The sequence below is a fragment of the Thermobia domestica genome, chromosome 2 (assembly GCF_964235325.1).
Source record: "Thermobia domestica chromosome 2, izTheDome1.hap1.1, whole genome shotgun sequence".
NCBI classification, from domain to species: Eukaryota; Metazoa; Arthropoda; class Insecta; order Zygentoma; family Lepismatidae; genus Thermobia; species Thermobia domestica.
In genome coordinates, this window is record NC_137455.1 from 353,522,129 (window position 1) to 353,549,546 (window position 27,418).

At 35.5% G+C, this 27,418-nt stretch overlaps 1 protein-coding gene across 1 annotated transcript in view; it reads right to left on the reverse strand.

Annotated features, from left to right (window-relative positions):
• Positions 1-5,604: 5,604 nt before the first annotated feature.
• Ance-3 (angiotensin-converting enzyme Ance-3) overlaps positions 5,605-27,418 on the reverse strand; it is a 171,737-nt gene continuing 149,923 nt past the window's right edge. The window contains exons 11-13 of the mRNA XM_081749285.1: positions 18,337-18,477; positions 11,831-11,997; positions 5,605-8,795 (exon numbers count right to left, since the gene is read on the reverse strand). Of these exons, the coding sequence (XP_081605411.1) occupies positions 8,653-8,795; positions 11,831-11,997; positions 18,337-18,477 (451 nt within the window). The 3' untranslated portion in view covers positions 5,605-8,652. The remainder of the gene's footprint in view (positions 8,796-11,830; positions 11,998-18,336; positions 18,478-27,418) is intronic.

The window sequence follows — 27,418 nt, forward strand, 5'->3', positions numbered from 1 at the left end:
GATTAAATGCAACTTTTGAGTTGCGTAGACGCAAACCACTAGGAAATGAGAAGGAAGCTAATAATAAGTTATAGGCCAAATTACGATAAAATTTGAAGACCGAGTCAGTTGTGTAACTTTAGACACGGATCCAACTAACGAAGTCAAAGTAATCTCCATATGTCTCTTGAAAAAATAAATCAGTTTTTCTGGTCCGGCCATCGTCGATCTTAGAGTATTCGATAGTAAGCTAGTCTGAAGATCTTGTGGTCCACGAATCAATTCCCGTGCACGCCAAACAATTTTTATTTTTTGAGAACAAGTAGTAAATGTGAATATAGCAAAGAAAACAAGTAATGGTTAGCTTCCCCGTTATAACAGCTACTGTTGATAGAAGATTCAGCTTTCTGAGACATGTCAAAGCATGGTTAAAATCAACTATCTCTGATGAAAGATTAGCAGGATTGTGTATGATGAATCTCCATCGTGAACTTATAAATAAATATAAAACACAATTCATATCAGAAGTGTGGAATGCTTTTGGGAATGAGTCAAGACGTATGCAATTCTCTTTCAAGAAGTAGACCAATGTGTAGTGTAATGATGAATGAATGTTTATCCATATTTGTATACAGATGTTTTCTTTTTTTGTATGTGTACTTTCCTTTATATTGTGTTTTTGCGTTTCTTTTTAAATTTGAAGTCGCCAATTTAGTTAATAAGAAGGTTAAGAAACGCAACCTGAATGGGGCAAGATGTAAATTGAATTGAGTTCTGTGTGTTGTAAAGTGATTACGGGAGAAAGAAAGTTCTTGCGCATTTACTATGAAGTTTATGAAGTGTTTCTACTTTGTAGCTTAATTTTTTAGAAACACGAAGGTTACAGTGGTGTTTTTTTTTATAAAACACGCTATTTCTCTGTAAAACTGTAATATCATTTTCCTAAATACTTTTTTCCATGTATTATTTTTTTTGAGTTTTTATTTATTGTGAAATGATTACATTCTGCATTGGTGTCCACATTTATACTATACACTATTCCCTATTCACGTTTTAATTTCATGCACAAAAGTTACTTCTTTGTATTTATTGAGATCCCGAGAGCGGTAAAGTTCTTGCATCATTTCACGAAAGGCTGATAAACATAGAAGCATTAGGAACATACTACTGTTATAATGTTTTCTCACTCTGTTTTTATTTATTTATTTATTTATTTTTGAGTTTGTTTCTTTTGAGTTTACCACCCTAAAAGCCCGAGAATATATGGGATGTGAACCTAAAGGTTAATGTGGAATCCGGATTTCATGGACTCAAATTTCATCGGGAATCTAACCTGGGTCTCCCGTACCAAAGACACGTATAGTAAGCATTGCAGCCACGAGGGAGTTTTGTCTCTCTCTGGTTTATATATATATATATATATATATATATATATATATATATATATATATATATATATATATAGTAGGAAGTCGATAATCCGAACTAATTGGGATCACAGGTAGTTTGAATTTCCAAATTGTTCGGATTTTCGAAAATGACCAACAAAATGATATTTAGGCTTAAATATACCGTACACTATGCTTTTTTTTATTGATACAGTGGTTATACAGTACATACTTAATTACAATACCGTACGTAAGACTACTTACATTTAATGTTTCTGAAGAACCTACTCGTACACTAAATTACAGTGTTCTTGTAACTCACACTTAAAACTTATCTTGTATATGCCTGAGGGAAAATAAAAACAAAAATATGCATAACAAACTGCTTTTGTAAAAACACTAACTTCTCACAACGCCGAAGGACAATCCTATTGTTTATTTATCGCTAGCGTTAAGACAAATATTCTTGTATTCTGAATTACCGCTCCAAATATTCTTGTAAATATTTTACTCACGGTCGCGGCCATGGTTATTTTTCAGGTTTTGATTCGAGTATCGGGCCGTGGCCCTTGACTGGATGAGGTTTTGTTTGAAGAATATGTGGGTTGGGATGATTGATGGGTTGTTTTGATTACATCATTTGTTCTGTACCACTGATGACTGAGCCAGCAACTGTCGCTGGTCAGGTAATATCAATCATTTCATTAGTTTGATCACGAAGGGGGTGTGCGATGAACATTGCAATGCAAGTGGGCTGTGTCTATAGTAGCGAGTGCTGCATTGATATATCTGGGTATTTTTCTCCAGAAGTTGACACATAGATGTGTGAGGACCTCACGTATGCTGTGTAATTCTAGATCTTATAATGTTTGGCTGTTTTTGGTATATCTATCATGACCAGTGACTATGCGACCTGCGTTGGTTTATACGCTTTCTGAGGTTTTGATATGACTTGGAGCTACGTGCTGCCAGGCCGGAGAAGCATAGGTTAAGGTGGATAGTATTATAGCTTTAAGGATATATACTCTTGTCCTATGGTTGAGAGATGTACAGCGTAACATTGCGTACAAGGCGGATAATCTGCGGAATGCTCGTTGTTTAATTTCTGAGATATGGGTAGCAAAGGTGAGACCTTGGTCCAAACGGATTCCTAAATATTTGGCATGCGGGGATTCAGGTATGAGTCTCCTTTCAAAGTATAATGTAGGATGATCTTGATGTGTTCGTTTGGTGCACACAACAGCCACACTCTTTTCCGCATTTACTTGCAATCTCCAGTTCCTTGTCCAGTTTTGAAATGCGTTGAGTTGTTATTGCATGTATCGGTAGCAGAAATTTAATTTATGGCTGAAAATGAAAAACGCAGTATCGTCTGCATAGGTTGCGGGGAAGCAGCGATGATGTATAGCTGCATCTGCTGAGTATAGTGTGTAGAGTAACGGGGAAAGTACTGTTCCTTGTGGTACCCCAGCTCTAATTGGTCTGGCAGAACAAAGACATTGTCCATAGGAAACTCTAAAATGACGGTTTTGGAGGTAGGAATTTAGCATCTTGATATACGTATGTATCAGGGATACCTTGTTGTAGTACTTTGTACAATAGTCCGTCATACAATGACAACCATACCCGATCAAAAGCCTTTGATATATCGAGGTACACTCCCAGTATATATTACCGTCGATGGAAAGCTGTGGTTATGTAGTCTACTACTCTCACTAATTGTGCTGTCGTGCTGTGTTGTTGGCGAAAACCAAATTGATGTGTGGGTATTAGAGAATAAGCTTCAGTATAATGTTTCAGCCTGGTGAGCAGCACACGCTCCAATAGTTTACTTATATGTGATAGTAGATTTATTGGCCTGTAACTCGTTGGCAAAGTAAGATCATTTTGTAACTTTTTATGTCATCCATTTCTCTCACAATAATAAAACCGTCATTCTTAACACTTTATTTTGTTCTCTTGCAGTTTGCCACACTGATATATTTGTAGCAAAATTGAGGATTGATCCAACACCTTCCTAATTCTCAACCAACCAAACGACTCAGTTTTTGGGTTGCCTACTATTGCAGGAAAAGAATTGCAGGTGGTAATGCACTTTTGGAGGCGTCCATACAAGGTGTAAAGAAAAGTTCGTTACAAATTTCGGGAGGTGACTCCTCACATCAAAACAAGAGAAAAGTTCTTTTGCAGTTTCTTGAATTCAGCTTCGGTTTTGAGATAAAGGGTTGCTAACTTGGAATCGAAAACCGACTCCTAACAATAAGAACTGAACACAAACATGTGGTCACACTTTGGGAGGTGAATCCTGAGATCAAAGCAAGAAAAAAGTCCTCTTGCAGTTTCTGAACCCATACTTACGGTTTTTATCTTGTTTCACACAGTTTCCGTCCCTGGATATTATCTTTCTCTAGACATTCCTTTACGAATGTCCCTTCATAATGTTTTTGTTCGTATGTTTCCAGGTATCAACACTGTGTTCTCTGTTTCATATGTTGCATATGTTATATTAGCGAATACTTAGAAGCCTATAATATGACAGTGCAATATGCAAACCAAACTCGATATACCTGGATGGAGGTATTGACAACCTGATAGCATCACTTGTTTTATCCTAATCCCCAGCGTATTGCTACACATTACCTTCTGGTAATGTTTTGCTTCTCATTTGTAGTGAAGTATTCCGTGTATTCCTGTTGAACGGAATTGCTTTTTGGAGTAGCCCTGGAGAGCCCAAGTTGTACACTCTGTATCTCGTAAACCAAGCTGATTTCGAGAAACTGCAAGAGGACTTTTGCTGTTGTTTTGATCTCAGAAATCACCTCCCTAAGTTTGTCCACATGTTTGTGTTTAGTTCCAATTATCGAAAGTCGATTTTGGATTCCAAGTTGACAACCTTGTATCTCGAAACCGAAACTGAATTCGACTTTTTCTCTTTTTTGATCTCAGAAATCACCTCCCAAAGTTTGTAACGACCTTTTCTTTAAATCCTTTATAAGCCTAATCTATATTTACAATTGCGATGCACTTTGACTTCTATCAATTATGTATACTAAACATAATACATAAATAAATAATCATTAATAAAACAAATCTCAATAGTTATGAAAAGATCAGTGTTCCTAAATGATATATCAGAACTGCAACAGAGGCCTACGCACGCAGAGGATCCAATGGGTCGCATCACCTTCTGTTTGTTTTGTTCACCAATCTCGCGACAATCGCTCAATAATATTAGAGAGAGAGAGAGAAAGAGAAAGGAAAAGCACTACCAGAATTCCCCGTTTCATCGCCAAAACTCTTTAAACATGACTGAAAAGTTGTTACTCGCCTTTCCAGGCCCATATCCAAGAGGGGATCTAGGGAAGCCGGACCCCCCAAATTTTTACTGGCCCCCCCAAAATTTTCATGGTAGGCTTGCCCCCCATTAAGGTAGGCTTAATGACTTGCCCCCCTTAACACATTCATCCCCCCTAAGTTATGTGGCTGGTTTCGGGTCTGGGAACTAAGGACATTTGCAGACACAATAGAGACTCTTAACGAAATGTCCAAGGGATGTCGAATGAAGTCCTTGTGTTTTACTATAGTTATCACGACCTGAGTTGAAACATGACCTTGAGCCAAATGCTGGGTTACAGTGTATGAAACCCCAGTATGAAAATTTTCAGCTTCTGCTGTTGTGTCGTAAACGGAATATTTGAACGTACATTTTTTAACGTACGTTGTTGAATTTCCGTATAATTTTACATTAACTTCGTATGTATATTATTATTATCAATTTATTGATATTACGCTATGTTTGTTTATTGTTTCTATTTTATTATTGATTATCTTTCATTGAAGTTGATTGAACTCGGCTGGCGAGGTTGAAAACTGTGTATGTATGGAAAAAAGTGTTTGCAGTGTGTGGTTGAATTTGTAGTTCTGTACGTTTTTTATAGTTCTTTTTCTAAATTAGTTAATTCAAGATTTAACTAAATATGTATGAACGATAATAACAAACAAAATTAAAAGAAACAATCTGTAAAACGCAAACAAAATATAAAGACAAAAAAGAATCTCGCCTGAACAACAAACTGCAACCATATCATACAGTGTAACATCACCTTTCATTACAATAAGAAAAAATGCGTCCCATTAAAAACATGGACTAAGAATAAATTTCGAGATAATATTATATTTTAATTGAAGCTAGGAAAACAGAAAATACAGTTTCTCATATTTAGTAAAAACGCACAAATCTATTTACAGCAATATTTATTATAAATATTATATATAGGCATACAAAGGCATTTAATACAATAATCATATGTAGCAAATTAATTTATATCTTATACTAAACCTAAATAATGATATTTTAATTACTATATTTTAACAAATTTCATTGCATTCCACACAATTTATTACGTTATTTGGGTAGTTTTTATTTCAAGAATACTATCTTTAATGCACACCTAAGTGAAGATCGAGCTAAAATATGCATTTGTCATATTATACAATTGAAAATTATTTTACAAAATTCCAAGAAGCGTTCTGTACTTCTTGTATGTGCAAGATACAGTATATAAAGCAGATCTATTTTATTACATTGTTATTATTATGTTTTCAACTTGAATTAATTCATCTTTAACAAGTAACTAATTGAATTTATACATTCAATTAGTAGGTCTACGTTCATTCAATGTATGTACAGTCTTTTTTAAAAATATATTAGTGCTTATTTGTAAAAGTTCTGTACTTACATACATAGATAAAAGTGACACAACCCAAATATGCAACTTTTCTTAAAAATCTATTTCGATACATCAGCGGACGTTCATATTATGCTCAGTACCCTCATTTCTATGTGCGAATATTTGGAATGAAAAACAAACGTTCATTTCCTAAACGTGGAAGTAACAAGCCAGCAACCAGAGAGGGTCTAGTGGAGGGACCTGACCCCCCTAAACTTTTCATGGCCCCTCCAGACTTCCAGTTACTTCAGAGTTTTCTTTCAATCTTTAAGACAACTACGGACCTCACACCTTTACATTTTGATACTTTCTTCATAGTAATAATTGAGAGGTAGGTAACAATACTATCACTTAAATTACAAACCTTTAAGCACACAACATGTAGAACATCTATACAGGAAGTCCGTGGTTTTATTTACACCTTTTATAAACTATGAGATGTAAAGAATGCCAAGAACCCCTAGGGATCCGCAGACCATCAATTAGGAAAGACTTCTTTATGCTGGGTTTAAACCAGCATCAATGAAAGATAATAATAAGCATCTTTCGAATGATATTATTATTTTTTTTAATACATATATAGTATTTTCTCACTTGCAATATTGAATGGTAGCTCGTGAAAGAGCTCACATCACATCGCTAAGAATTGAAAGATTACCTTACTCTCTTATATAATAGGCTACACTAATTCTCATATATAATGCATCAGGGCTTGGGAAAGTTTTCTTCCCTTAGATTGTACCAACGAAATTATAACAGTTTCCCCCAAGTGACTTCCCTCACAAATCCCTGCTGCCTCTTCTTTTCTGTAAATGATTTTAACATTTAACACTAAACCGTACGAAATTCGAAAGAAAAAAATATTGTAAGCTACGACTCTTTTGCTTATTTATTTGAACATTTCTAACAGCACACTATTTAATCCATCAAATTCTAAAACATCTACATTTTATTTACATCCAGTACTAACTTAGGAGAGTATATAAAATATACAACATTCCGATATGAAATCACCACAATAGGGTGTTTGTTTAAAAAGGGAATTCAGTATTCATAAATTGAGGGAAATTTTCTTAATCTAAGGAAATTTAGTAGCAAAAGGAAAAAAAAAGATTTTTTTTTACAGAGAAATGATCAAATGCATAGTAATGAGTTACAGATAGAATTTTGAGACCATGTTTTCCTTCTTCCTTCTGATTGAGGATAAACTGTGGCCCATAATTCATTTCAATTACCTTTGCTGTCTTTCCTCTTTAGGGTCCTGATATATGACTCAGTGCCTAGTGTCCGTTCTCCTGACACTATCCTAGAGAAGAATGGTAGTATTGATGAAGATTATAGATCAGGTGGAAATCCACTCTATTGCCTAAGGTAAAATCTTTGCTCCAATCAAGAAACATTTAACTAAAGTAGTGTTATATTGTAAGTGCAGAAAAACCACCATCTACAAACTAAGGAGAAAATTGAACTTCTTTGAAATTAAAAAAAAAAGAAAAAGGAAGAAAACAGAAAATAAAAGAAAATTTTGTTACTTATGTGTGAAATTTGTGTCAGAAAATCTGGGAAGACTGAGTTCAATTCGAAAATAATTTGGACGAACTTCAGAAGGTTACACGTTTTTCTTCAGCTAAAACTTTTAGGACTGCTAATGTTAAAAAAGGAAAAGAAAGCAAGAACTAATGTAATTTTAAATTTCCGAATAAAGATAACATCATTTACGTGTAAAATAATAGGTCTAGTGTAAGAAAACAAGGTTTAATTTACATGGAAAAGAACACTTCCTTGAGACTCTATTAGCTGCGATATTTGTTAGCCAGAAAGACACACAAGCAACTACGAGTACTATACACTGGTACCAAAAGTATTTTTGTTCATGACGAGTACAAAGAAAGCTAATATGAATACTTATTTCAACTTATTGAAGCACTACGTCAATATTTTAACTTAGAGCATATGTTCCAAATATGTTTTTTTAAAGCCGTGTTGTCTTTATAAACATTGCAAACTACACGTCTTTTTGTTTGGTTTAGTTCCATACTTGTCTTTATTGAGTGTAATTCTGGGTTGAAATTTAGAGGAGATGCGTTGAATAATTACTTCTCAATAATCTTCTTTAACATAGACTATACATAACGTAATCTTTCAAAAGCCTTTACCACCGTTTCTGGCTTTCCACAGCCTGCAGGTTGGAACCATTCCCTTAGAGTAATCCCTCTTAGTAAAGGTTGTGATACAAGTGGAAAAATTAATGGCATTACATCTACAAAGTAATTGTTGATTAGGTCTTAAACTTTACAGCGATATTTACATAATCTTCTCTTCATATATATAAAAAAAATTTCGTTAAATTCACACACGTAGAGAGATCTTAATACATTAATTAACTATATTTTAACTTTAGTTCTGATCAGTGACGTCGATAATGGCCCCGCAAATCACGTGATTCAGGAAGAGACCTCTCAAATTCTGAAACTCGATTCGCATAGGACTTGTTATTAGTTCTGCAGGAGACCGCAAACCAGTTTCACCGCCACTGCTTGTGATTTATCTCGTTTTTAACATAACCATCTCATACTGAAGAAAAGCATTGTTAACAGAAGTATTGTTGAAGCCGCTGACTCAACTGATGCGTGATTGTAGAAACCACCTCGAACTTGGAGCCCTGCTGTTTCGATTGTATGTTTGCAGTAATCTCCGTCTGAAAATAGGAGACGTTCAAATTATCAGCATACACTGTCTTTACACAACAATCAAAAAGTACGCTGCATAACATAAATTTGATTATTATTGAAAAAAAAAATTAAAATGAATGATGCACTCAGTATATTATAAACTAAGAATATCATCAGTGGCGAAGCGTGCTTAGCAATTCAGGCCAACTAATCTGTTCACTGATCAAAGATAAGTTTTTAGAATACTCTTTAGAGGTTGGAATGCTCTTTAACAAATATTTTGATATTTCTCAATGAAGAAGTACACGCGATATAAATTACAATGGTTTTCTTTCCAAAAATATTCTTACCTTAATGTTTAATTTCTACCAATCAGGGGTAAAAGTGAGAGGAAACGTCGTCCGCCCACTTAAAAAATATATCTATGGCGTCCCCCCACTTCCTAAAAAATACAATGGGTGACGGCACGGGGACGGCGTGACGTCATGCGTCCCCCTACCTCTTCAGATCCACTTTTACCACTGGTACAAATAATTGGAAGAAATCTGCATAATACTATTGAGTTCAATATAAATCAAATATGTTTGGAATATATGAGAAAAATGTACAAGAAACGTGAGAACTCGTATTTTTGTATTTTTTTACTCATTGAGACTCGTTACGATGTAGAGCTCAACAGCGATGCGTAGTATCTCTCTCTCTCTCTCTCTCTCTCTCTCTCTCTCTCTCTCTCTCTCTTTAAGAAATACTCATGTGGTTCGGATTCCACGTTAATCAGTAGGTCCACGTCTCATATAGCCTCGCTGCTGAACGGGACGTTAAACTCAAAATCAACTCAACTCTCTTTAAGAAATAGACTAGCTTCTTTACTAGTACAGTATTCCCCTTCACTACTCTTAATCCGAACTCATGCTGTGATTATAAATTATTGCGAAATTTTCCAAGTTGGTACCCCTATCACTCGTACACGACACGGAATTCGACAATATGCAAAATTACTTTTTGTCTTCTTTTGATGTCATGAATCACCTCTCGTAGTTTGTGCACATCTTTCAGGTTTACCTTGTGCAGTTAACCATCGCCTTCCTTGGATTGGATTAAATTTGAGTTGAGCGTTCCGTTCAGGAGCGAGGTTATATGAGACGTAGACCTACAGCTTAACGTGGGATCCGAACTACATGAACTTCCACCAGGAATCGAACCGGGTCTCCTACGCTATCCACATAACAATGAGGAAACTCACCTTCATGTTCCTAACCTAAAAATTACGTAATGCGCTGAAATGTTGGCGGGTATGCTTTTGGATCTCGTGTTCGATTCTCAAAAAGGGTACAGTCGATACAATATTGTGGGGGGTAATTATGGGGTTTCATGAATTAAAAGTGAGTAAACTGATCTAGAAATCCAAAAATAAAGATTTTCTGAATCGATACACTGATTATATATTGCATGGTTGAACGTATGACATGTGGCCGGCCATATCCCTCTATAAGTTATAACTGCATTAATTAATTTAGTGCATTTTTATGTCCCATTAAACATCTTCTGCCCATTACGTTAAATGAGACGATGATAAAGGACGATACTAAACACTTGTACCCTGAGCTAGGTTCGTACTCACGACACGATTTAGGCTAGCGATCTCAAGATGTGTTTATCGCGGTTTCGAGCCCCATTCAGGGCACGCGTGTTATGTATTACCGTTCCACTATTCATTCTCGCGTCTCATTTAGCCTAGAGGACATACTTGTGTGTGAACTCACACTCAAAAATAAATATTTATGAAAGGGGAGGGGAAAGAGGTATGTGATTCATATGATCAGTAAACCGAGCCTATTTAGGTCTCAATATTGACAGATATATCCTTCTCATCTTCTGGTTCAAGGTGTCAAACCTCTGTCAAATACACAAATAAACAAAACACACAAATAAAAGTTCTGTCCAAGGATATGGATTCGATGAATTTTGTTACACAGAAACCAAAATTTGGATTCTGTGTAACAAAATACTTCGAATCCACACCCAGGGGTCCATTGCACAGATCTTTTTTTTTTTTTTTTTTTGTATGGCTGTTACGTGTATCTTCTCTATCCATAATCGCTCCATAAGTTTTTCGCTCCTAAAAAAAATACACAGTTAATCGTCCTGGGATTTCGAAATTTGAATTCGGCGTAACAAAATACATGGAATCCATGCCCTGAGGTCTGCTGCACAGAACTTTTATTTATTTATTTATTTATTTATTTTTTATTTATTTATTTATTTATTTATTTTTATTTATTTATTTATTTATTTATTTTTATTTATTTATTTATTTATTTTTATTTATTTATTTATTTATTTATTTATTTATTTATTTATTTATTTATTTATTTATTTATTTATTTATTTATTTATTTATTTATTTTTGATTGTGTGGCTGTGTATTGAATACTTACAAAAAACAACAATAACACTTTTTCTCACTTTCATTGTGTTGCAGAGTTAAGTCTTCAAAAATTCGAAAGTAGATACTCCAAAAATTTTGAGACCTACAAGCTAGGGGATGACCCAAGCAAACTCACACAAATTAAAATCTAGAAGAGTCATTTCACAAATTAAAGCTAATGTATCTGCTTATGAAACAAAGTTTACACATTGTCATTTTTTGTACCGGAAATTATCTTGTGCCATATCCATTAAATCACGTCATGATGAGTTTAAGTAAAAATGGAAAGAGAGATAAAAAGAAAAACAAAGCTCATAAGCAAAAAATGCAGTTCAGTTTTCCTGGAATAAGAAACGAAGAAACTTCCTTTAACACATTGCAAGTGCATTGTCTTTCTAAATTTTTATTATCGATAAAAGTTAAAGCACTTTCACTATTCTTTCAAGGAAACTACGTAATCTTACAAAAAATTAGAAAAGTCTACGCCATTTAAAAGTCTCTCGGTTTATCTATTTCCTGTTGATGTTTTGTAAGGTGTAAAATATCGTAGTTAGGAAGCTGAAAGGTATGACAAAGATATAACCTTTGCAAATGGATGTTTGTTGTTAAGACATAACGCAAGAAGAACCTTACCATACGTCCATCCAACGAATTCTTGCGTTCGTAAGTTCTCGTTTCGCAACCAATCTTCCAGCGGTCGAAAATATTCCCGAATAGCACTTCCATCCAGTTTGTATTCACCAGTGATAATTCTCAAGGCCTCTGGCCATGGTTCAGAAGATCCCACCTCCATCATGCGACTGTAAATTAAAGAAACGTTATTTTACTTAAAATGTTTACTAGTTTTCTAAGCGTTATAAATGTGCAATGGCGTATGTAGGGGAGGGCTTCCAGGCTTAATCCCCCCCCCGAAATCTTACTTACTATAGTAAACAAGTAAAGTATATGAAATATCTTGCAGAATCTTCACATTTTCAGGCAAATCCCCCCCCCCACGAAAGTTAGCAAAGCCTCCCACGAAACAAAATTGGAAATACGTAAGTGTGAATGTGCATTCTTGAAGTACTGCTAAAGTGCATACGCTCTTAAGAACTATCATTGTATACATCAAGCCATTATTTGTTTGTTCTTCCCAATTTGCTTTAGGTGGTTGGTTGAATTAGTGATTAATATCCCTTTCAGCAGTGAGAATATATGAGACGTAGACCTATAGCTTAATGTGGACTCAAATCATATGAACCCCTTTCGGGAATCGAACCAGGTTCTCCCACGTCGAAGACATTACGCTAACCATAGTCTCAGGAAGGGGTTCGCGTTTGCTTTAGTAGCATTTTATGCCATTAGATGCAAAGATCATTAGATGCTTACCAAAGATATCTCTACAATAAAATTTACTATTCACTTATTGTCATATCATATACACAGTGGCGTATTTAGGAGGGTGGCTTCCGGGCTTAAGCTTCCCCCCCGAAATCTTACTTAGTATAGTAAAGTACATAAAATATCTTGCAGCATTTTCACATTTCCAGGCAAAGCCCCCCCCCCTAAAGTTAGCAAAGCCCCTCCCGAAACAAAATCGTAAATACGCCACTGCATATACATATAATGATATTCAGCCATACGAGGACCATATAGGGGTCCACAGTGACTCAGTGATAGAGCGTTCACTTTTGGTATGTGTGATACCTTCTACAATACCAGCCCGCAGCAAAGGGCTTTGTAGTGCACAAATAGTCGACCGTGCACATGAGTTTTCTCAGGGTTCTCCTATTTCCTCCCACCTTCTTCATTTCACATTTCTTTCATTGGCACAATCACTAAAGACTTGCAGTTGTTGAAAAATGCCATTTTTACAAGAAATTGTGAATAAAAAGTCATTTACTGTAATTATTGTCCGTATTTGCCATTTTATGGTTGCTTCTTAAATTTTCTTCACCTTTCTATCAGAAATACAATGTTCGTTTTTATCGTTGAATGCAAAGCAGCAGTGAGATAGGGAAATTAGCTCTCCTCAAAGCTCTCCTAACCAATCAGAGCACGGTTCAAATTAAATACACGCTAATATAAATCCCAATGTTAAGCTGCTGTTTTTATATCGGTAAATGTTGAAAGATTATTTTCATGTCTTAACATATGACAACTTGTGTACAGACAACCTGAAGAAAATGCTTGTCATATCGTGCTATCAGAAGCGAATTATGTGCAATATGGCCGAGAGCCCCAGGCTTGATCAAGTCCCAGTGGTGGCTCTGTGATAAATCGCTTACCTCTGGTGCGTGGAGGTCCATGGTTCGATCCCCGGGTAAGCACGTTTGTGGTGAACAACATCGTGTCCGTGGGTTTTATATGAGTACTCCCGTTCCCTCCCACTTTCTCATTTCACCAATTCTTCCATCATCATTCATTTGCTTTAATCATCGTCTCCCTTAGCCTAACAGGCATAACCATGGGACGTGAAATTCAAAGATTTCATTTTTTTTTATCAAGTCCCAGATCAGAATATACTTAATATGAACCGACAAGGGAATATTCCGATTTGGTGAATTCAATTGCTGAAAATTATTGCTAGCTTTGGATTCAACACCGAAAGGAACACAGAAAAAGATGGTGTTTAGTGGCAGACCGTATACAAGGTGGGAGATAAGTGAGGGCAAAGTGCGAAGATAGGAAATAGAAAATGTGTAGAAATGCCATGTTAATTTTGAAACAAGTAGAGGGATTGAGGTCAAATGTTGGACATGAGAAATGCATGTAGAGCTTCGCTGAATAGACGTGATGTGAATCATGGGAAACATCAGAAAAGCCGCCATGTTGGAATTAGCGCAAGAAGAATATACGGGAAAGGGGTCATGGCTCTTGACACACACCATCTATTGAAATCAATGGTGGCCAATACAGTTTGAGATCTCTGTTTAATTGCAGCTATTATGAAACTTAAGAATGATTGTGTGGTTGATACAAAAATGGAAACAACAGTGGGCACATTTGAAAAACGATAAAGATGGACAATCGGGCTCGTCACAGCTGTCTCAGGTATTGAAATTGAAACAGTACTCGACAGGTGTCATGAATGCGCCAGGTGCTGTTTGAAAATATCCAGTTTTCTAGAAAGTATATCTAATTATAGCTTAGAACCTTGGTGCTGTAAATTGGAAGTGGGTCAGTAATTGCAAGTCAATGAAGTAATATTTTCCCGTTGTCATGTTTTCAAGTAAGATGACAGAAAAACAATGCCTGTTATATATTTTATGAAATTCTTATACGGACGGAAGAAGAACACATTGAACGATTGTATGAGTGACTTGCAACCATCAGGGATAAGGAATCGGGTAAATCCTACATTGTCCGGTTTCTGCACCAACTCTTCATCTTTATTGATTCCCCACGAATCAACGAGAACCAGCAGTTTTATCTGCTGTATAGAAGACCAGAAAATGTGAGTCATGAACTCTTTCAGGTTATCCTTGGTCATATTTGTAGTTTTATCAGCGTATGAACGAGTATTGGGTGGATCGGGATGTTCGTTGGCTGGAAAGTGGCCTCATTCACGTTTGTGCTGTGGTCGTTCCTCATTCACGCCACTTTGACGACAGTATTACTACATTGTCATAGCGTGGAACCTGTTACAGAGGTCTCAAACTGTGTTGGCTACTATTGATTTCAATAGACGGTGTACGTCAAGAGCTACAGTATATGCCACATGGCCCCTTTCCCGTATAATCTTCTTGCGCTAATTCCAACATGGCGACTTTTCAGATGTCCGCCATGATTCACATTACGCCTATTCAGTGGAGCTCTACAAGCATTCCTCATATTCAACATTTGACCTCATCCTACTATTGTTTTCAAAATTAACAACGCGTTTCTAGACATTTTCTATTTTCTATCCTCGCACTTTTCCCTCACTTATCTCCCACCCTGTATACGGTCTGCCACTAAACACCCTCTTTTTCTCCGTTCCTTTTGCTGCTGAATCCAGCGCTAACAATCATTTTCAGCGATTGAATTCACCAAATCGGAATGTTCCCTTGTGAGTTGTAATTTTTGGTTCATGTTGTTAACTAGTATATTTTCTCTGCATTTCTATGTTTACGGTACTAATATTTTTTTTTATAATTTGTAATTTTCATTGTTATTTTTTTCATTTGGATTTGTTCTGGTTATTGATACTTTCAAAGTCACGCTCACTAATTATTTCTATTTCTATCCTTAAAATACGTAGAGAGCTCATTCATGGCTAAGCGATTATCGTACACACCTTTAGCGTCTGAGATCCGGATTCAATTCCCGGTAGGAGCTCATGAGGTTCGGATTCCTCGTTAATCAGTAGGACCCGTCTCATATAGCCTCGCTGCTGAAAGGGACGTTAAACTCACAATCAACTTAATTCAACCTTAAAATACGTAGATTCACACATTTAATTTTAGATTAACACATTAAATTGATGACATAAAAGTGTAATAATATATTAATTTGTTGCATTATAAATGCAACTCTCTAGTAGCATTCCAAAAGGCATTTTGCCATTTTGTCTGCCATTTGCATTTTTATTTTATTTTGTCAGAACTACTTGTCTTTATGATCATCACCGTAGAGGTGAAAGTACGGCAGACTTGCAAACTATGCCAATTCAATATTGAAACTCATACACAGGGTGTTTCAAAATAACACCGACAATGTTTGGGAGGTGATTCCTGACGCCAAGCTAAGACGAAAAGTCTGACCAACCTGGGTGCACAAATGCTTCCTTTCAGAGTTATAGGGTACCAAAAAAATATGAAAAAATGAACTTTAAAGGTCCATAGCTCCAAAACTATGGAACCTACCGTAGTCGGGTCAAGACTTCACTTAGAAACTAGTATCTGCCCTATCCAAATATCTATATTTCAGAATCCTGCGGTGCTTCCGCAACAATTTTTATAGAGGTAGTTGTTGAGTACTTCAAATTATATGCCCGTAGCCAAATCCACCGTATAAAAATTGTTGCTTGAGTACCTCAGGATTTCGAAACATGGATTTTTGGATAGGGCACACATTAGTTCCTAAGTGGTCTTGACCCGACAGCGATAGGTCCCATAGTTTTAGAGCTATGGATGTTTAAAGTTCATTTTTTCATGTTTTTGGAAGCCTGTAACTCCGAAAGGAAGCATTTGTACACCCAGGTTTGTCTACACTTTTCGTCTTATCTTGGGTCCAGAATCACCTCCCAAATGTTATCGGTGTTGTTTTGAAACACACTATATAACTATAATGGAGTAGATATTGGTATGTTCTTCTGAGGCGCTGAATTGTTTGCAAAGAAACCGCTTGTTGCTATCTATTACCGTTCTTGTTCTATGGCGACCAACTGAAACAGTTGATTTTTCACCACTTTCGGTTTCAATAGAGAGTTAACGGTGAAGATCGTACGTACTCTTGGGACGATAAATCGACTGCAGAGAACCGCCTCTAGACATCTCTTAGCGTTATTATTGTATTGAAATCAATATTGAATCGGGGAGTACTAGTAAATTTCAACCATTTCTAGTTTTGGTAGAGGCTGTTGCAAGAGACGCTGAATCGATTGAAAAAAAAAACAGCTGGTCGTTATCTGTGACCATTTTCGGTCTATGTCGATCAACGCCGAAACCGGAAATGGTTGATTTGTACCACTTCCGGTTAAAACATACGTGTTAACGGAGAAGATAAAACCTATTCTTAGAATACTGAATTGATTACAAAAAAAGAAAAAAAAAGAAAAAAAGAAACGCTTCTCGATATCTTTCACAGCTCTTGCTCCATTATTACCTGTCGACAGAGAGACAAACAAACGAACAAAGCCACACTTATATGCGTGATATAGTTTCGAAATCTAAAAAACGAAGAAGAATTATATATATTTATATATATGTGTATAAAATAGAATGTTTTGGTGTGGAACATAATCGCCAAATTATGTAAATACTGTGAGGACATTTTATGGTACAGAAACTACTTAACTTGTTCCCATTATCAGTACATATATTTTCTATACTCATTCAAGCACTTATCATAGACTGATATTACTTGTTGCATTTACAGTTGAAATTCGAAATAATAAAACTACCGTTGTAACCTCTCATGCCCCACTTCCTATATATTCAATTGAAATTCAAATCGATCCCACAATGCAACGAAAGTAATATCGACATGCCGGCTACAGCCGTAAATAATTCTATCGTCTGGTACTGGCAGTAGCTAATTGTATCATTGGCTACCTCTATGAAAGTCTTGCGCTCTGAATGATTGGATTCGCTAGCGTATTTTCTTTTCGTGCTTAACTCTAGTCACTTGTTTTAAGTTGGTCAGAAGGAAGCTGCTGAGGTTGGATTTACATCGAAGTTGGACCACCCGAGTGTGACATATTATCATGGAGGTCAAGGCGGAACAAAACGAGCCCTGCGGGGCTTCTAATCACATTCGCTCGCTGACGCTCGCTCAGCCATATTTCCTAACGTGAGTAAATAACTTTTTTTATCGATAAAGTTGTGTATGCAAAATTTATGCATTATATATTACGTAAAGAAAAAATGAGTATTATTTTCATCTTATTTTAATGAAAAAATTGTTTTGAAAATTAAAAAAAAAAACTTTCCTTGGGCCGGGTTTGAACTCATGCAAAAAGAGATTTTCACTACTAGCCTGCTCGCTAACACGATCGACTATGGGGGCCAATAGGTGTTTGGCGTTTGCTTTCTGCTATATATAGGCTACGTGGTGAGAAACGGATAAGTAAAACCAATCAGAACCGTGTATTTAGTTCCTATGGCTAGAGTCAAGCGTAATTAAAATATATGCAATTCGCTCTCAGTTTTTTGTAGTTCGTACTAAACTGCTTTGAGTAGCGGCATCACAGTCTTTACTTACGTGATTTAGTTTCAGCGGGAAGAGTAGCAGAAACATACTCTAAGATTCTACCTTTCAACGTAACATAACGTATTTGTAGCTTTTGAGTGCATTAGCAGCTAAAAAATGCTTTTTCAAGACTGCAAGCGTTTTCTTTATAGTGTGGACGTTTACTTACGAGTATTTATTTATTTTAGGCTAAAATAAGAGAAAAATCTAACTTTATACTTTAACATTATTTTTCATTAATCTTATATACGTAAAGCAATACATACCCCAGAAGATGACCTGCTTCTGTACTTCGATAAATATCACATTTATGCAACGGGAATGCTGGATCATTAGGTTTGTACTGTCCAGATCTCAGGCAGAGGGCTTTATGAAACTGGAACTGTAGAACAGTACCAACAAAATATCTGAAATGATAGTAAGAAGAAAAATGTTATTTAGTAAATTATTTGCTTATTTTAAAAGTGCCTTACAGCAGAAAAACTGGAATATATTATAAGCGGAATATAGCAACAGAAACTTCTCTCGTACAACTGAGTACTCAAGCACGGTGACTCAGCGGTAGAGCGCTTATCTCTGGTGTGTAGGGTCCCTGGTTCGATCCCTGGCCCAGTAAGTTTGTGATGGACAACATCGTGCCCGTGAGGTTTCTCGGGGTACTCCCGTTTCCTCCTACTTTCTCATTCTACCAATTCTTTCATCATCATTCACTTGCTTTAATCAACTTTTCCCTTAGCCTAAAAGGAATAATTGTGGGACGTTATAGTGCGTCCAGTAAGAGAACGTCTCTGACAGCTCGCAGTGACAGTGCCACTACTCGCGTGTCAAGTTTTTTTTCGGTGCAACTGTAGTGGCAATTTAATTAATGGTATAAGATAGAGTGATCATGGTTGGTAACACTGGTATCAAAGTAGGGGCTGCAATGTCCCACCGCATGTGGTAAGAGACGTTAGAGACCATCTCTTGTTGGCCGTGCTATAGACTCAACTATTTTCAAGTCAACGTAGTGAAATGGAACTATAATGCGTTTGTTTTGAGTTATGAAATACGGTCTAATACTTATTCTTTACCAAATGAGGATCTACGTATACGAGATCAGAACACTGTAAATGGAAACCTAAGACCACGCAAACGTCATGCGAGTCTCGAAATTATTGTTTCCATTGAGTACATACTTATCTAGTGTTGCCCGTGAGGCGAGAATGGGCCTATTCGGTTTGGCATAAGCACCAGACTGTGTCACGTGTTCAGGTCAAAAGTCACATTGTATGTTAAATCAAGTCTGGAGATTCCAAATCAAGTATTTCAAGCACGTAACCTCCGGGTGGGGCGCCCTGGATAATTCTCAAAACATAGATAAACGTTATCACTATTATTGATTTTACTCAAACAACTTGACTTTTGACAATGTTCTATTCATACTTATCCTACGTGCTATTCTTCACTATGTCTTTGCAATAAGCTTTCTATTAGCCATTTTCTTATTACAGTTTTTGAGATATGTGGATTTCATTTTATTCACTGATTTTCCACTGACTTGACTTTTCCATTTTTCGTGATTCTTTTGACTATGTTCCATCCATTTTAGGACAATTTGCTTTCTTTGAATGTAGAATCTGCATAGTCTGTTCTATATTTAGTCTAATTTTCAGCCATCTTCCTCTTTAGGTTTTTGAGATAAATGGAGGAAGTACTTGTTTTCCATTTATTTTCCATTTACATTAATGTTAATGTTTCATGCTTTTTGACTATGTTTCATCCATTTTAGGACAATTTGTTTGTAGAATATAGAATCTACATAGTCTCATCTTCATTTGAGTTTAATTTCAGATATCTCCCTCTTTTGGTTTTGGAGATAAGTGGAGGAATTATTTTTCATTTATTCTCCATTGACATTAATGTTAATGTTTCGCGCTTTTTGACTATGTTCTATTCATTTTAGGATAATTTGCTCTTGGAATATAGAATCTGCATTGCTTCTTCTACATTTAAACTGAATTTCAGCCATCTTCCCAAAATCTGTTTACATCATTGAAACCGGATACGCCCTTTCTCGTCACGTATGGAAAAAGAGACAAGAAATAGGCCTACATTTTAAATTCGAGAAACAGGACAATTTTCGTCTCATTGTCGAGACAAGACGAGAAACTTCAACCAGTCTCCTAGCAACACTACTTCACGCATGTCTTAGACCCTAAACCCTGTTTTAGTGTCATATGATTCATAGTATAGAAACTGAAAAGTGTGAACATAATGAGGAGCATTTATCAATGTTTAAAGATACGCAAGTCATTACATAATAATGAATAGGATAATAAATACGATTTTAATGTTCTTATGTCACTTCCTTTGTCGATCTCTTTTGACGAAACGAAGAAAAGAATCATGTCATATATTTTGTATATAAATTAACAAAACAAGACGAGATGAGGAAAGCTTTACGAAAATCGGGGGAAACGAGATAGAACTGTTTAAGAGTCGAGACGAGACGAGAGATACAGTCGGTATACTAATAAGCATCACTATACATATCTACAATGCTTGATCAATTTATTAAGAGGAATTGTAAACAAGTTTCTATCATTCAATTCAATATGCATTTGCGTGTAGATCCTTCCGTCTATCTATTCTATGATACTTTCGTAAACTTTATGGGCCTTATGCAGAATCGTTTTTAGCGTTATATTAAGAGCTTGACTAATGCGTGATGCTAACTTTCATATACTGTATATACCATAAATCCCGAAAAGATTAAAAGCTAGCAGCAAATGAGAGGGCCGTGGTGGTGCAACCTCTTCGTGTATATATATTAGCTGAACCTACGCTTTCTACACGGTGCATCATTCACATATGAGCATGAATCTGCTTGTTATTCCTCACAACATCTGTACATGTCCCTTTACAGACATAGGTGAAAGACGTCTTGATAAAAAATTGCAAGGTGTGCCATAAAGGGGAAATTTGTTCGATGATTTTTTTTCAATAGCTCGCACCGTTTGCAAGATTGACCCTATTTCAGGTTAGAGTTTCAAAATCATATATGATTTGTGTTTTCTTTCTTCTTGCATGCAGTATGCAGTAAGCAAATACATTATATACACAATTAATTATAATTTCAGTGATATATGGTGTTTTTTTGGCAAAACACTCCAAACAATAAAAAATCATCTCTAGCCTGGAGAAATGGTTATTCTTCGTTTTTCATTATCATTTGCCCATGAAAAAAGCGCCTGAGAGATATGCATTTTTTTCATTAGACCATCAACGTCCCACATACTGCTCTCTACTTTAAAAATTTGGTAAAATCTTCCATTTTGTACCGCTAAGGTCTGACCTGTTGCTCACAAAAAATCTGTACTGTTGTTCTCTGAGTGTAACGATTAAGCGGGAAACTTTCCTGAATCAGATCTGGTCAGAACAGTGGCTGATCAAACTCCAGGACATTTTACAAAACCGCTAGATAATGTTTGCCATAGGGTGATTTATATTCGGCTTGATTCATTATTCCCTTCTCCGTCAAAGCGAAAATATCACTGTGGATCATTAAAATACTGAATACCATGAAATGCACAGCAACATTTCCTGCAATCATTCAGAAATTGCCAAAATACATGATATTATGTTGATGGCAATGCAAACACAAATGTCACTTAAATGACGTTACAGACTCTCCATGAATTGAAGAATGAAATCCTTGTTCATCAAGTGTATTCTCCCGACATTTCTTCCACTTACTACCATCTCTTAACTGCATTTCGAACACTTTTTGGAGGAAAGACCTTCGCTGATAATCGTGTGATGCGACATAGACTCTAGACTTCTTTCGTCATGGACTTGAATCGTTGGCTGAATGATAGCAAAATGTGTGGTTGAAGACGAGGACTATACACTTTTGTCACTGTAGTTTTTGATTAAGCAGGTATTGTAGTTTTCACTTTTTTGGCCTTTGGGGATTACTTTTCCAAAGCCTTTATTATTGAAATTAATGGAGTACAGGGTGTGTTAAATCTAGTGAGCAACATATTTCTGTGGATATCACTAAAACTCTAGTGACCACCGACACCAAACTCAACAGAAATAAGAACCTATATTATGTCGACATAGTCAACAATATCGTGATATTTAATATATCTTTATCAAGAAAAACTATCCAAAATATGATATAAATTTGGCCACCACTGAAACTATCATGGCCACCGACACCAACCTCAACAGAAAATAAGAACTTCTATGATGCAGACATATTTGCCAAAAATCATAAAAATATCATGATATTTATTATATCTGTATCATGAAAAACTATCAAAAATATGTTATAAATTTGGTGTTGTGGTCGTAATAGTTTCTGTAGTGGCCAAGTTTAGTGTTTTGTGATAAAGATATAATAAACATCACGATATTGTTATTTAATATGTCGGCATAATAGCACTTCTTATTTATGTTAAGTTTGATGTTCGTAGAAATGATAATTTCGGTAGTACGCAAATCAATATTATATTTTTGATAGTGTTTCGTGATGAAGATATATTAAATTAATATTGTTATGCTTTTTGGGAAATATGTCTGAATCTAAGAGGTTCTTATTTGTGTTGAGTTCGGTATCGTTTGCCATGATAGTATCACTGGTGGCCAAATTTATATCATATTGCTGATAGTTATTCATCATAAAGATATGTTAAAATCACGATATTGTTATGATTTTTGGCAAATATGTTGGTATCATAGACTTTCTTATTTGTGTTGAGTTTGGTGTCGGTGCCCACTGCCACTATAGTTTTACTGGTAGCAACAGAAATGTGAGGTCAGTTAATTAGGCACACCCACGTAACATGTTTTAAAGTGGTTAGTAAATACGTAACATGTTAGATGTTAATACGCGTAGAAAGATGATTTATACATATTTACTTTCTTCATATTTTGCCTTTCTCTAGCGATCTGTATCTCTTTATATATATATATATATATATATATATATATATATATATATATATATATCATAATAATATATTTCATAATGAAGAGATCATGGAAACACACCTGGTAATCATGATCATTTTTCTCTGTGTTTGCATAGTAAGAACTTATACTATATATTATATCCAGTGGTGCTATTCCAATTTTTTTAACAACTGCTGCTGAATACATACATACACACGCACACACACATTTATATATATATATATATATATATATATATATATATATATAGTCTGTTACAAAATAACTGCACCACCTAAGAAAAATCGATACATTTTGCGAATTGTTACATAATATTATAACAGATATTAATTGCAATAGTTTCAAATTATTTCTATACATCGTTTGGTGTTTTATCTACTACATATATAGAGACAAAAGGTTCAAATACAATATAATGAGCTACAAATAGCCATTATTACAAAAAGTATGAACATGTTTGTATTCATGCACTTTGTATGAACACATGTTAACATCTCATCAATGAACAAGAAATGGATGCGAGTTTTCTTGAACAGTGTTGTTAAATGTATAAAAGCCTTAACTGTGTATATACCCCGTTCAGTACTTTGTATTATCACATGTGCCGCTTTCAGTGCTGCCTACCTACTTGGCATGCTGTGTACGAGAGACTGGCACAATGATTCGTCTAACTCATGGAACCAAATTTGCACCACAGCTTCAATAAGCTCCTTCCTTATTTTGAAGCACTTCCCTGAAAGCTTGCGAGACATGATATGCCATAAATTTTCAATAGGATTCATGTCTGGAGAGTTAGGTGGCCACCACAATCTTTGGATATGCATGTCTGAAAACCACTTCTTAACCACAGCAGCTCTGTGACACGGCGCATTATCATTTTGAAATGTGAAGTAATCTATTTAATAAGTTTTTGCCTGAGAAATAATCCCTTGCTGTTGCTAGAAGTTTACGTTTTAAAATGTCCATGTAATACTCTGCATTAAGTGACCTGTTGGAAATTTCTATTCTTCCGACACCTTTCGACGTGAAACAGCCCCACACCATTACACTCTCACCAAACTTCTCTGTCGGTGATATACAGTCGCTATTAAGTTCTTCCCCACTTCTAATCCACAGTCGGAAGCCACTGTCGTTCCCAAGCACCCTAAACTTTTTTCAACGAAGAAAATCACCTGTTCCCATTCTTCAACACCCCACGCTTCGTACATGGTAAGAAAGTGTTTTCTGGCTCTTACCTGATTTGCGTTAAATATCGGCTTCTTTCCAGGTGTTTTCTCCCGAATTCTTTGTTCCTTTAGCCGTCTAACAACTGTTACGTAGCTTACACTAATGCCAGTATCACCGGACACAGTTTGAGCAATTTATCGTGGAGATGATGCTCTGCTTGTCAGAGCTAGGGCCTTAATTTTTCTGTAACCGTGGACTTGTTTTTCACCTTCGGCCACATTTGTCTCTCAAAGAGGACTTATTATACATTGTTTGATTTTTAATAACTCTACCGACTGTTGTATGATGCAGTTCAAGTTGTTTTGCAATTTGACATTGCGAAATGCCACGATAGTACAGCGCCAGCATCTTCCCTTGTTTAGGAGGGGATGTGTCGTTCAGTATTTTACCCACTTCTAGTACGTAATCACACTAATTATAGAGGATCAATCACAAATATCATATACATATCATAAACAATAACTCACAAGCACAAAAGGGTATGTACGGAACAAATTTTCATCAACAACGATCAGCGGATCACTATTCACTTGTTCATACATAAGGCATCCATTTGCATAATGAATGCACTGCCACCTGTTGAGCTAAGATCACACAAAATCTATGAGTAGCAATAAACAAAAACGTATCAAAATGCAATGGCGAACAATTATATGATATGTTAAGCCCCTTTAGAGATGAAATTAATCAACAATTTTCTAAGGGAAATTAAAACCTTGAACTTTTAGCAAGTGGTGCAGTTATTTTGTAACAGACTGATGTATATATATATATATATATATATATATATATATATATATATATATATATATATATATATATATATATATATGGGAAAACTGGGGTAGTGCCGAAAATTCAAGTTTACGCACGAGGAAGCTTGTTAGAAAACATACTATTTTGCTGTATGCTTGCGGAGAGACCTAGAAAAGTGTAGCATAAATCTGTTGACAGTCAGTTGAATGAATTGCCAGGGAGAAGACGTTTTGTTGTTTTTGTCGTTTCACTTATAACGTTGATTCAACAATCTGGGCAAGGTAATTTGGCTCTTATCTTACCTATATTGTTACAAATAAGGCTATATATTCCCCTATATTTGAGCATTAGTGCATTGTAATCTTACTAGCCTGTATACAGTCAATAATTAGTTTCAACTTTAACAATAAAATGGCGTCTCATGGGGAAATGCCAGACGGAATGTTTGCCATTACCGCGCGGCGTTCGGGATTGCCCCATGCTGTGAAATAAATTATCAAAGTTTTTTTAAATAGTTATTTTTTATTGAAAATTAAGTAAGTAATAAGTTAATGAAATTGGTCTGGGAAATAGATCGTCTTGGTAATAAGCGTTATTAGCTTTATTAATTAGAATAGTTTGCTATATTTATTATTTTAGGCCATTAGCAACCTACTTCATTTTTCTATAGTCAGTAACCCTATTTTAGATATTTGATCCTTCATCATAGGTTGCAATTTTTTTCTGTGTATGATTCACAGAGTGTTTTACAAATTTATTTAGCCAAGTAGCGTCCATTAGCAGTTAGCCAATTTTGTTTAGCCTATTAACCGCATTTGAATATTGAACTAATAAAGAATACTGTCCTTGGAGGCAAAACATTAATGCGTATATTTGTGATTTCTATAATTCCAAATAATGTTCTCATTTTAATGAATATTTTACTTAATGTACCGTTATTTCTGAAATTTATTTCAAAAGACTACATTCTGTTTAGCCTATTATCTATTAGCTTTCATTTGTAATAGTTTCAATGATGAGATCTGGTCGTGTTTCTCATTAACTTGAGTTGTGTTTGTAATTATAATTCTATTAAAGATTTAAATACTAAATTACGGTATAATTTTAATGTATTTTAATACATTTCGCTTCTTCCGTAAAGGCAAGTTTAAAGTAAACAGTAAGTTCGGGACCACCCCGACCGTTTGGGCAATTCCGAACATAGGTACATTTTTAAAACATCGCAATGATTTGTTGAAAAATGTTACTTTTGGCATTCCTCTGCACTTTAGTAAACAGGAGAAACTGAAAGCTTTCTATACACAAGGAATCTTAATTTTCTCTCTAAAACCAAAAGAGTTATTTATAATCAAAGCTTAAATGTTTGTGAATACCTCGGTCTCCTATATATATATATATATATATATATATATATATATATATATATATATATATATATATATATAGAGAGAGAGAGAGAGAGAGAGAGAGAGAGAGAAATAGATTGAGAAGTAGGTAGATACATATAACTCTCATTGGAGACAAACCATACAAGGTAGACGAAAGCAAATTCCTTACTGGATACCACAATGACACGTACAGACCTAAACAGCATCCTAATACAAGGTGGGTGACGAAATTAGCACTGCAAATATCTTGGAAACGAATTATCCAAGATAGATGGTTCTCAAAAAGTATTGGAAAGAGCTTCATCCAGCAATGAATAGACAATTGTTGATAATGGTATGTATGCGTTTCAAATACAAATAACTCTCACCACTATATTCATGTGATCCCAGTTCTCACTCTTGATATCTGAGAATTTGAGATTAATAAAGGCTTATACCTTGTTCTGAGAGATCATGTTTAACCCTGTAGCTGTAAGAATTTCTGTAAGCAAAGACAGTTAAGCTAAATTTACTGTTCCATACATGGGCGGCGATTAGGGGGGGCAAGAGGGGGCGGTTGCCCCCTTTTTTGAAGTGACCACTTAACTCTTTTTAAATTATATCATCTATTTTTCGGTGATAGGGTAGAATCATTATTCGATTTAAAAAAAGCTTTTTACTTCTGTTTTTTTCTTCAAGCCTGGAGGCATTGTAGAAGACGTTACATATGCTTTCACATCTTTCTGCGTCGAGACATAGAGTGTGATGACCACATAACTTTAAAAAAAAAATGTGTTATGAATTTTTTATTACTTTTTGCAGGGCTTACTTTTGCACCTAGAAGATTGAAATTTTGCACACACATTCAGTGCACCCCTTAATATTTTCCAGATTCTTTTCAGATTTCTGCGATAAAACAGGGGGGTCCGGAGGGGCAAAAAGGTAAAAAAAAAAATGGATATCTTTTTAACAAAGATCCCTTTTTTCGCGATTTTCCCTCCCTTAGATACATGATGGAGACATGTGAATGGTACCGTTT